Source organism: Dermacentor variabilis, chromosome 7, assembly GCF_050947875.1.
Source record: "Dermacentor variabilis isolate Ectoservices chromosome 7, ASM5094787v1, whole genome shotgun sequence".
NCBI classification, from domain to species: domain Eukaryota; kingdom Metazoa; phylum Arthropoda; class Arachnida; order Ixodida; family Ixodidae; genus Dermacentor; species Dermacentor variabilis.
This window is the reverse complement of record NC_134574.1, coordinates 27175456-27187807: the sequence shown is the minus strand read 5'-3', so window position 1 is coordinate 27187807 and position 12352 is coordinate 27175456. Positions and strand designations below refer to the sequence as shown.

General features: G+C 46.6%; 1 protein-coding gene across 2 annotated transcripts in view; it reads right to left on the bottom strand.

The window, feature by feature from the left end:
- Window positions 1-395: 395 nt before the first annotated feature.
- Window positions 396-12352, bottom strand: part of LOC142587383 (uncharacterized) — a 209680-nt gene continuing 197723 nt past the window's right edge. For both annotated transcript variants that reach the window (XM_075698339.1, XM_075698341.1), the window contains one exon: window positions 396-1147. In XM_075698339.1, the coding sequence (XP_075554454.1) occupies window positions 1002-1147 (146 nt within the window). In that variant the 3' untranslated portion in view covers window positions 396-1001. The remainder of the gene's footprint in view (window positions 1148-12352) is intronic.

Sequence of the window (12352 nt, the reverse complement as noted above, 5' to 3'; positions counted from 1 at the left end):
AAACGACAAACAACGGAGGCGTACAAAAACAAAGTTCAAAATAGGGGCTCAGAAATTTCAGTTACGGGAATTCATTGCGGGTTTTTTACTTTCTTTCTTTTTAACATAGGTAGGACATTAGGCAACAAGATAACAAAAGCTTGTGGCGCAACCCACCACCCCATTCCAAACGGCACGCTCATAGCATCCATCCATCGCCAATAGATAGTGCGTGTAATTGAGCGGCGGAAGTTACGTGAGCGCACCATGAGAACCCAGTTTAAGGATTGTCTTTATTTTGCGCGCGCTCCGCACCGAGATGCCGACGCTGTAAGCAGGAGCTACGACGCGAGACGCGTCGTTGCAAGTCCCTCTCCTACTCCCCCCCCCCAAGCCCCGCAGACGAAAAGGGCGTTTTTATTCCCAGGCATGTTCCCCACGCCAGGTGTTTACGCGCCGATGTGACCGTTGAACTTGCGGAGAGTGAAATTGGAGCACATGAGTTCGTCGTGTATGCTGGCTTCACGCGGTCAATCGCCGCAACATCCTTGGGGCATTCACGACCCGGCGAAGCTCTTTTCGCCGTGGTCTAGCACCTCGAATGGTTCTTCGTAGGGTGCTGTAAGTAATCGTCGGATTCCTTCGCGTCGCACAAAGACGTGGCTTGATCAAGCAAGGTCCTTGCTCTGGAAGATGTCATACGTGGAAACTTGTGGGGTCGGAGTTGGTCGCAGGCGTTGACATAGAAGCCCCAGTTGCTCGACGTAGTCAGGCAGTGACAGGTCGGGTGCAGGAGGGGCGTAGAATTCTCTAGGTAGGCGGAGGGTTGTTCAACGCACCATTTGAACGTGCATGAAGTTACCCCTGTTGAAGAGTTTGCCACTTCATTTATTCACTTCCTTCAGCCTTCTTTTACAATACTCCTCAAAACGTACGATCATAAAGCTACTCGAAGGCACGGCAATGATATTTAATTTATTTTGGACGCTTTGTGACTTGTTTCTGCTTTATTGACTATGTTATTACGTCGTGTTTCCGCACACTTTCTTTTCATACGTGTAGGCGTTATAAGCAGGGTTCTTGCACAAGGCGAGCATTACAAAATGGCAATGTCTTAAAGGTTTTTGCAAATACGATTTTTTTACCCACATTGTGCATGACGTTCTCTCTGAAAAATGATGAAATCAAATTACATCAAATTAGAAGAGACCAAAAATGCAGAAAGCAACATCTCGATATGCTGCACCATATATATTCAGAACGTATTACATTAAGCCGCACAGCAATAAAAAATAAACCTGACGGGGCTGCCGATTGAAAAAGCGTCGTATGTATACGACTGCTCTCATTAACATACATTGCTCATGTGGAAGAATGAATTACGCTAAATTGACAGGGGCAAGAAAGGTTAGCGGAATTTGGTTTTAGGTGACCATTTTTTTCACGGTTCTTGCATAGGCGCAGTTAATGAAAGCATTACCAATGCCAAAAAGAAATAAGCGCGAGAAAACATTAGCGCAAAAAGCAGGTTGCTCCTCAAGGATTTAATATGTGAAAACAAGATTGTGTCCTTGTCAGTAATGTAAACCGTAGCTGCAGCCTTCATTCAGTACACTGCTCTTCAGGAATCCTCACTATACGTGGCCTTCCCGTAGCACAGTCACAACACAGAACAGTTGCTAGGCGGGTTCTTCTTTTACGTACGAAGGTGCATCTATGTTACTCCTTGGTTCATGTCTTAAAGCCAAGCTGCTGTCGCTGCGGCAGCTTACGCAATAGCAATCTTTGCCGGGAAACGTTTGCGAAGAGCGCTACTTGCTTCACATTGCATGTAGGCGCAGAAATGCCTTATCATCAATTATGTGGTTCCCAAGCTTCTTTCGAGCTTGTTCTTTATCGAAAGGTATGCTGTTCCGTACGTTGTCTGCGTTATTCCAAAGATTCTGTTCGCTTCACTTAGCTGAGTGCTCATAGCCTTTGTCTTACGGGGGTACGAACCATAGATGATAGTTCTCTGTCGACGTTACACCACGATGAAATCCCGGGATCCTAGCCAAAGACAGCGTCGTTGTAAAGATTAAGAGCATTGCCGGAGTTAAATCAGTGCAGCGAATAACCGTCGTTCTCGCGGCAAGCGCCATCCCTGCCAAGTTGAGATCCTGGTATCTACTTATTTTCATATGTGCATTCAACAGTGCTTTCAAATTGCAACTCATCTTTTCCGTAATGTTTATCGTTTCAAAAACAGGGCACATTTTAAGCATGAACTAACACTAAATCACACCAACGAGCGCGAATGTTTTCCAGGGGACGGTAAGTTGCTGTCTGCTTAGGATTCACGCCAAGAGTAAAGTACGTTTGCTCGACCATCTTACGGGTAGCCTACACAAAAATATGCGTAATACACTTCGCGGGAACTGCGAAAGCCTCCAATCAGCACTTCTATATGTTGTGTATTCAACGTGCACAGTGAAAGCTCGACCCAGATCGTAACGTGGTTTGTCACGACGGAAAGGTAGACTTGACCTCGCACGCTTCGGGGGTATGGGCTCATTACATTGCTTGAGCTCACAGTCGGACTATTATTTTTTAAACATGCGGCCCTATAACGTAAAACTATTCTAATATGTTTCTATTCCAATTTCCTGAAGTCAAATTTGCGTAACCACCGACGCAAGCACCGGGCGGTCACCCACACGGTTGTCTGAACCGACCAATCAAACGCTCTCCTCGTTCATAGGAGGTCACTTTTGTTTACTTGAAAAACGAATAACATTGCCTACACTGAGCGGCTTGTCGTATCTAATTGACTGACAAGAGGCGAGGAGAACGCTCAAGTGGAGAGGGATTCACTGGGGCAGAGCCAGTGCACTGAAAATCGATAACCGGATGAAGAGGGTGGTGCCGGCGTCTGCGAAAAGTCGGCTTTCCATTACTTAGCTTGTGGTGGCTGGTCGAAAATCGCGGCGGCATGCAACGGAAGCTTAAGAATGACGATAAACTGACCCTCAACAAAGAACATTTGGCAGAATGAGGTAGTAAATGTGGCAAAAGTGCTTGAAAACGTTACACGATCACGCAAGAAGTTTTATTATACGCAAATACACCCATGCTCTCCGGCAGGTGCGAGTAGCCAGCGTCTCAGCGATTGGCGGCAGCCATCTTTTATTCCTTTCGGAACGGGGCTGCCTGCGTCTATTCCGAAAGAAATTCAGTTTTGTTCGGCATATTAATGCATCTTTATCGCGTACACGTCACTTTGACGGGGTGAGTTCCTGCGGTTTTGTGACGTCGCGTGACAGGCCGGGGAAGTGGGTGCAGCCCGAAAACTTTTTACCAATAGCGGAGGGCTAATGGCGAAAAGGGGTCGAATCAGAAATAACTGTTTTTCTTTTTTCTGTCAAATCATGCATACTCAGTGTGCCTATACAGTGCGTATAAGAAGCCTTTACAGTGCTAAAAAGCGGGCACGTCCTGTGCTACCGAGGCTTAGCGGACAGAAGAGAACTAGGAGTCGGATTCCTGATTAATAAGAATATAGCTGGTAACATACAGGAATTCTGTAGCATTAACGAGAGGGGGGCAGGTCTTGTTGTGAAACTTAATAAGAGGTACAAAATGAAGATTGTACAGGTCTACGCCCCTACATCCAGTCATGATGACCAGGAAGTCGAAAGCTTCTATGAAGACGTGGAATCGGCGATTGGTAGAGTGAAAACTAAATACACTATACTAATGGGCGACCTTAATGCCAAGGTAGGCAAGAAGCATGCTGGAGACAAGGCAGTGGGGGAATATGGCATAGGCACTAGGAATAGCAGGGGAGAGTTATTAGTAGAGTTTGCGGAACAGAATAATATGAGGATAATGAATATCTTCTTCCGCCAGCGGGACAGCCGAAAGTGGACCTGGAGGAGCCCGATCGGCGAGACTAGAAATGAAATATACTTCATACTCTGCGCTAACCCTGGCATCATACAAGATGTGGACGTGCTCGGCAAGGTGCCCTGCGGTGACCACAGGATGGTAAGAACTCGAATAAGCCTAGACCTGAGGTGGGAACGGAAGAAACTGGTACATAAGAAGCCGATTAATGAGTTAGCGGTGAGAGGGAAATAGAGGAATTCCAGATCAAGCTACAGAACAGGTATTCGGCTTTAACTCCGGAAGAGGACCTTAGTGTTGAAGCAATGAACGACAATCTTGTGGGCATCATTAAGGAGTGTGCAATGGAAGTCGGTGGTAACTCCGTTAGTCAAGATACCAGCAAACTATCGCAGGAGACGAAAGATCTGATCAAGAAACGCCAATGTATGAAAGCATCTAACCCTACAGCTAGAATAGAATTGGCAGAACTATCGAAGTTAATCAACAAGCGTAAGACAGCTGACATAAGGAAGTATAATATGGATAGAATTGAACATGCTCTCAGGAACGGAGGAAGCCTAAAAACAGTGAAGAAGAAACTAGGAATTGGCAAGAATCACATGTCTGCGTTAAGCGACAAAGCCGGCAATATCATTACTAATATGGATGAGATAGTTCAAGTGGCTGAGGATTTCTATAGAGATTTATACAGTACCAGTGGCAACCTCGACGATAATGGAACAGAAATTAGTCCAGAGGAATTCGAAATCCCAAAGGTAACGCCGGAAGAAGTAAAGAAAGCCTTGGCAGATATGCAAAGGGGGAAGGCAGCTGGGGAGGATCAGGTAACAACAGATTTGTTGAAGGATGGTGGACAGATTGTTCTAGAGAAACTGGCCACCCTGTATACGCAATGCCTCATGACCTCGAGCGTACCGGAATCTTGGAAGAACGCTAACATAATCCTAATCCATAAGAAAGGGGACGCCAAAGACTCGAAAAATTAAAGACCGATCAGCTTACTGTCCGTCGCCTACAAACTATTTACTAAGGTAATCGCAAAAAGAATCAGGAACACCTTAGACTTCTGTCAAGCAAAGGACCAGGCAGGATTCTGTAAAGGCTACTCAACAATAGATCATATTCGCACTATCAATCAGGTGATAGAGAAATGTGCGGAATATAACCAACCCTTATATAAAGCTTTCATTGTTAAAAGGTTAACAAAAACCCGGGGCACTTCGCCGACCAAATAAAGATTTCATTGATTACGAGAAAGCTTTTGATTCTGTCGAAACCTCAGCAGTCATAGAGGCATTACGGAATCAGGGTGTAGACGAGCCGTATGTAAAAATACTGAAAGATATCTATAGCGGCTCCACAGCCACCGTAGTCCTCCATAAAGCAAGCAACGAAATCCCAATAAAGAAAGGCATCAGGCAGGGAGATACCATATCTCCAATCCTATTCACAGCATGTTTACAGGAGGTATTCAGAGACCTGGATTGGGAAGAATTGGGAATAAAAGTTAATGGAGAATACCTTAGTAACTTGCGATTCGCTGATGATATTGCCTTGCTTAGTAACTCAGGGGACCAATTGCAATGCATGCTCACTGACCTGGAGAGGCAAAGCAGAAGAGTGGGTCTAAAAATTAATCTGCAAAAAACTAAAGTAATGCTTAACAGTCTCGGAAGAGAACAGCAATTTACAATAGGCACCGAGGCACTGGAAGTCGTAAGGGAATACATCTACTTAGGGCAGGTAGTGACGGCGGATCCGGATCATGAGACGGAAATAATCAGAAGAATAAGAATGGGCTGGGGGTGCGTTTGGCGGGCATTCTCAGATCATGAACAGCAGGTTGCCATTATCCCTGAAGAGAAAAGTATATAATAGCTGTGTCTTACCAGTACTCACCTACGGGGCAGAAACCTGGAGGCTTACGAAAAGGGTTCTACTCAAATTGAGGACGACGCAACGAGCTATGGAAAGAAGAATGATAGGTGTAACGTTAAGGGATAAGAAAAGAGCAGATTGGGTGAGGGAACAAACGCGAGTTAATGACATCTTAGTTGAAATCAAGAAAAAGAAATGGGCATGGGCAGGACATGTAATGAGGAGGGAAGATAACCGATGGTCATTAAGGGATACGGACTGGATCCCAAGGGAAGGGAAGCGTAGCAGGGGGCGGCAGAAAGTTAGGTGGGCGGATGAGATTAAGAAGTTTGCAGGCATGGCATGGCCACAATTAGTACATGACCAGGGTTGTTGGAGAAGTATGGGAGAGGCCTTTGCCCTGCAGTGGGCGTAACCAGGCTGATGATGATGATGATGATGATGATGATGATGACACATCATATCAGATGGGGAGATATTGCGGTTTTCGTGACGTCGCGTGACAGACAAGTGAAGTGAGGGGTGGTCGAAAAAGGCTTTTGACCAGTCGCGGAGGGCTGAGAGCAGAATTGGAATAGAAAAGTTTGGAATAGTTTTACGTTATAGTGCCCAGAGAGAGACAGAGAGAGAGAGAGAAAATGATAAAAGGAAGGTAGGGAGGTTAACCAGGACTGAGCCCGGTTGGCTACCCTACACTGGGGAAAGGGAAAGGGGGACGGAATAATTTAAAAGAGAAAATTCACTGGAGATATCAGTCGGTCACTCAGTCCGAATCACAGACGCTGACTCAATCCGGTCACTTTCAAATATCGCAGCAGCGCTTTTGTGGCCTTTTGTAGCTGCGATATGCGAGGCCATGGTCCCAAGATCTTGTTCAAGGTGAACGGCCTTCCATCTAGTTGATTGAGAGCTGTGCAGAGGTCTTGCCTTTCATTTTCAAAAGATGGGCAGTAGCACAGTATGTATTCTATGGTTTCCTCGACACCGCAGGCATTGCACTCGGCGCTATCAGCCATTCCAATCGGAAATGCATAAGCATTGGTGAATGCGACGCCCAAACGTAAGCGTCACAGCACTGTTTCTTCATTTCGCGGAAGACCTGGTAACAGCCGCAGTTGCATAGAGGGATCGAGGGAATGCAAGCGATGCTGAGTGAATTCAGGTGTGTGCCACTTCTCCAATGTCAAAAAGTGCGCTCGCTTGCCTAAGTGTTGGGCTGCGTCGGTCCGCGATAAAGGTATTGAAACAAGGGTTGCTCCTTCGCGTGCTTTTCTAGCGGCTTCGTCAGCGAGGTCGTTGCCGGAGATACCGCAATGACGAGGCAGCCACTGAAACACGACGTCGTGTCCTTTCGCTATCATACGATGGTGCATTTCTCGTATCTCCGACACTAGTTGCTCAGACGACCTGCGACGAAGAGATGATAGAAGACATTGTAAGGTCGCCTTCGAATCGCAGAATACTGCCCACCGATTAGCGGGTTGGTTGTTAATGTAATCAACGGCACCTCGGAGGGCAACAAGCTCCGATCCAGTCGATGTTGTCATGCGAGAAATCTTGTATCGAATGCTATTTGATCGTGATGGTATAACCACTGCGCCGGTGGAGCTGGTCTGAGTGGAAGAGCCATCCGTATATATGTGAACTCGATCGAAGTAGAGAGTGTGCAAACAATCCAGAGCTGCTTGCTTCAAGGCCAAGATAGGCAGGTCGGTCTTCTTTCTTATCCCTGGAACCGTAAGACGCACTTGAGGTTGTTTTAAACACCACAAAGCTGAGGTTGAACGTGCTGAGGGTGTGAAACCCGATGGTAAGGAGGCACGATGGATGCTGACCTTGTTGAAGAAGGACGCCTGTGGTCGTCGTTCTCGCAGCCACGCAAGAGAGCTTGACTGCATCCGTGAAACATGACGAACATGGGCTCTAAGCGTTTCGGTGCTAATGTAAGTTGTGATCGGATGGTCTGAGCGATTATAATGGTTCCAGGTGTTGAGGCGCTGCGCGGAAGGCCTAGGTAAACACGCAGTGCCTGCGCCTGCACGCTTTGAAGTTCTCGAAGATTTGACTTGCATGTTTTAGCAAGCACGGGGAAGCTATAGCGTAGCAATCCGATGAAAAGTGCACGATATAAGTGTAGCATGGAGCTCACTGACGATCCCCATGTTTTGCCGGCGATGAACTTGAAGACGTGAACAATAGATATGAGCTTCTTCTTTAAGTCGGCAACATGAGGGCTCCAAGTGAGGTCCCGGTCTACAATGACGCCCAAAAACCGATGATTTCTCTTGTAGTAGATAGGCTGACCATTGATGCATACTGGATAAGGAATCATCGCTTTTCGCGTAAAAGCGACTAACGCACATTTTTCTGTTGAGATGGTAAGGCCTTGTGTGTGAAGGTAGTCAGATGCCTGTGTTGCTGCTTTCTGTAGCCGTGCGCGAACCTGCAGGCGAGTGACCGCTGATGTCCAGATGCAGATGTCGTCGGCGTAGATTGAAACACTCGCTGTTTCCGGTAGGGATTCGGCTAGCCCAAGAAGCGCGAGGTTGAAAAGAATAGGGCTTAGAACACCGCCTTGGGGAACGCCTCGGTATGTGTTGTGGTCGGTAGTCGGACCATCTTCCGTACGTACGAACAAGGACCTTTTTGTCAAGTAGTTACTGACCCATCGATATACTCGCCCTCCTAGTCCAATTGTCAAAAGTGCGTCTAGAATGGGTTGATGGGAAACGTTGTCGAAAGCGCCTTTCACGTCAAGAAAGAGTGCTACTGATAATCGCTTCCGAGATTTTTGTTGTTCCACAGATGATAGTAGATCGATGACACTGTCAATCGATGAACGACCGCGTCAAAATCCCGCCATAGAGTCAGGGTAAATTTTGTGGTGTTCAAGGTACCATTTGAGACGCATGAGGATTATACGTTCCATGAGCTTCCCGACGCATCTGGCAAGAGCTATAGGCCGATAGGATGCCAGTTAGAGAGGTGACTTTCCTGCTTTTAGAAGCAGTACCTGGCGGCTGCGTTTCCATTCCTGTGAGACGACACCATCTTGCCATGAACTATTAAAAAGGCTGAGGAGTTCTCTTCGTGCTTCTCTGCCTATGTAGCGCAAAGCAGTGTATGTTATGCCATCGGGCCCTGGTGAAGACGAACACCTGCATAGCGCCATAGCAGCTTCCAACTCTTCCATAGAGAATGGAGCGCCCATACTTGCATCTCGTGGGCCGAGGATGTTGCCTAGAGCCATGTCAGGGACTAAAACTGTGCCGCCGGCGACGTTCGCACAAAATTCCTCTGTGACGTCTATCTCACGGCGGTTTTGATAGAGAACAAGGGCGTTGAATGGGTGTCGTTGCTGGGGACTTGAGCAAAGACCCCTTAGGGTACGCCACACACGGTACAATGGCTTGCGGGGGTCTAGTGAGTCGCAAAAACATTTCCATCTTTGATCCGCTAGCTTATCCATTCGGCGTTTGATCTTCTTTTGCATGCGCCGAGCTTCTCTGAGGTCAAGAATTGACTTCGTGTGCCTGTACCTCCTTTCAGCTCGGCGACGTAGTGCATGAAGCCTTTCCAATTCAATTTCATTCTCTGTACGCTTTGATGGATGTGTGAAGCAGCGTGTACAATCTTGCATAGCGTCTGCGATTATGCCTTCTAATGTGCGTGCAATATGTGTCTTGCATGTGTCTTCTATGCGATCTTGAAAGAGTGACCAGTCGATTTGGCGAGAGACAACCGGTAATGCGGCGTCTAGTCCATCGATTCTCACATAGGTCGGAATATGATCACTTCCATGGGTTTCAATATCAGTGAACCACTACACGCTCAAAGTCACGCAACGTGACACCAAAGTCAAGTCAAGGCAGCTGCTGTACGTAGTTCCTCGCAGAAATGTCAGGCTTCCGTCATTTAGAAGACACAGGTTGTGGCCTGATGCAAAGGATATTAGTGACCTGCCCCTCGTATTTATCCTGGAGCTTCCCCATATATGGTAGTGAGCGTTGAAATCCCCTGTTATTATCCAAGGACCGGGAGTAGCAGCCATAATATCTTCGAGTCTTTTTCTATCAAACGGACTTGTTGGGGAAAGGTAGACGCCAATAAGAGTAAAATACAGCTTCTTCTTTTTCACAGTAACACAGACGTATTGGTTACCGTCGTGTGGCGCTACGTGTTGGGAAAAATACGTAAGGTCCTTGCGAATGTAAACCAGAACCTTACTACTACGGACACACGTGTTTGAAACAAAATATTCATATCCCGATAGCCTTATGGAGGCTGATAAGTTCGGTTCACAGATGGCCAGTATAGGAAAATGGTTTTCAAATACGAACTGTTTAAAATCCGAAATACGGGACCTCAGGCCTCTCGCATTCCATTGGAATATGGAGGCACTTCTCACATCATTCCGGAACGATCGTTGTTGTTGTCGATGAGCCATGGTTCTGTTGTAGAAGTTCTCAAGCACTGGACTTCTGAAGGCTCGCCAGAACCGGACTGATGGCATCCAGCACTTGCAATGCACTTCGAGCTGTTGTTTTCTGTAGCTTGACCAGAAGAACGCGAATAGCACTCACCAGAGAGCTGATCATAACAACAATTTGGTGATCTTGGTCCGCCAATTTATCAGGAACAGACGAAGTGTCCCCTGCTGTAGAAGTATCATTTGGCTCAGTAGGGGCATGTAGCCTCGGGAGTGCAGGCCATGCGTCAGAAGCCGTGCTGTTCGATGCACCTTTGTCCTTTGAGCTGACTGCGTTAGGCCTGGGCGGAAGAGTGGGTGGTAATATACGTGTGTGGCGTTCTGTAGTGGCTTTGGAGGCTCTTGATCTACGTCGGCGACGTGATCGTCGTCGCTTAATAGATGCTGCTGCTTCTCGGTGAGACGAGTGGTCTCTAACCATTTTCTTCAATATTTGCATTTCCTTCCGAATCAAAGGGCATTCCTTCGAAGATTCATCGTGAGGGCCGCTGCAGTTTGTGCACTTCAGCACACTGGCCTCGCACGTGTTTGTGGTGTGGGGCCCAGTGCAGCGAGAACAGACGGTAGTGTTATTGCACACACTACTCACATGGCCAAGTTTTATGCACTTCCAGCACTGCAGCGGTTTTGGTATAAAGGGGCAAACTGCGTGCCTGAAGTGGCCTACTTTTACATGCGATGGGAGGGATTCGCCCTTAAATACACTCTTAAAAAAAGAGAGTCAAAAGAGGGTCACGACTACCTCGAATCTCTTTTTTCAGTCGCTGACTACCTTTTTTTCCAAGGGTAGTCACAAAACGAAGTCGGGAATGACGCATGAAATGGATGACTCCCATGCTGCTTGAAGGGAGTCAGTGAAAGGCACATATGATGTTATAGGTTGCAGTGAATGTGGATTCGTTGGTTCACTCAATCAAATAACTGATTGACTATACCAAAGGAAAGAGAACGATATGTAACTACCCGAGTTCAACTCTATAGCCGCAAAAAGTAAAATGCGTTTCATGCAGTGCTGTATTACAGCATAATCAGGATAGCAAGAAAGGCAAATTGTTTTTTTAATTTTTCAGTAAGAAATTATTGAAGCAGGATGGTACAACACCAAACTCCAAAAGTAATAACACTGGTTGGTATATTTATGCAACGCACTGTACATTAATATGTATTTTGTACATAAAGATACCTTAAGGGGGGGGAGTGCATGAATATTGATTGCCCATGCACAGAATGGAAAAAACAAGAAAAAATACAACACGAATATACACACAACGGCAACAGAACACAAACTGTGAAGTACACCCACTTAGAGTTCATAACATAAAGCTAAGCAAATATTACAATTTTTAATGAAACCACTAATTCACATCTGGGTACCACTTTCACTGCCAGATAAAGATCGAGGAACTCTGGTAATACCTCATCTTCTGGCTGCGCCGCACAGACTACATTGCGTTTTGATACCTTACGTGCTTATCGATGTCTCCTGAATTCAACAAGTCCCATCTTGTCTAACAAGAACAGAACCTCATCCTGAGCCGCAAAAATACCTGCAATCTGTCCAAATTGTGGGTCGTCTGCCTTACCCGTCGTGGTTGCTCAGCGGCTATGGTATTGGGCTGCTGAGCACGTGGTCGCGGGATCGAATCCCGGCCACGGCTGCCGCATTTCGATGGCGGCGAAATGCGAAAACACCCGCGTACTTAGATTTAGGTGCACATTAAAGAACCCCAGGTGGTCGAAATTTCCAGAGTCCTCCACTACAAGTGCCTCATAATCGGAAAGTGGTTTTGGCACGTAAAACCCTATAAGTCAATTTCGTCTCCCTTGGTCATTAAAAGCACATCTCCCACATGGTATGCCATTTGCGGCATAGTGACTGACTTCGCCTGCCATACGTTACCTGCAGACAGGCGCTCCTCAATGCACGTATGTAAAACAGATCTTCGCACAGGTTTCAGGCCTGACATGGTGTGGCGTTGGTTGAAGACAATCTCACGGAATTCATAGCTTTGAGAAAGTTGGTGAAGCTCTGCAAGTGTTTTACATATGTTTTTGAAGTTTTTCATCTTTGATGCCTTGAACCTCAAACGCCAGATTTGTTTGAGTGGTCCGAAAAGA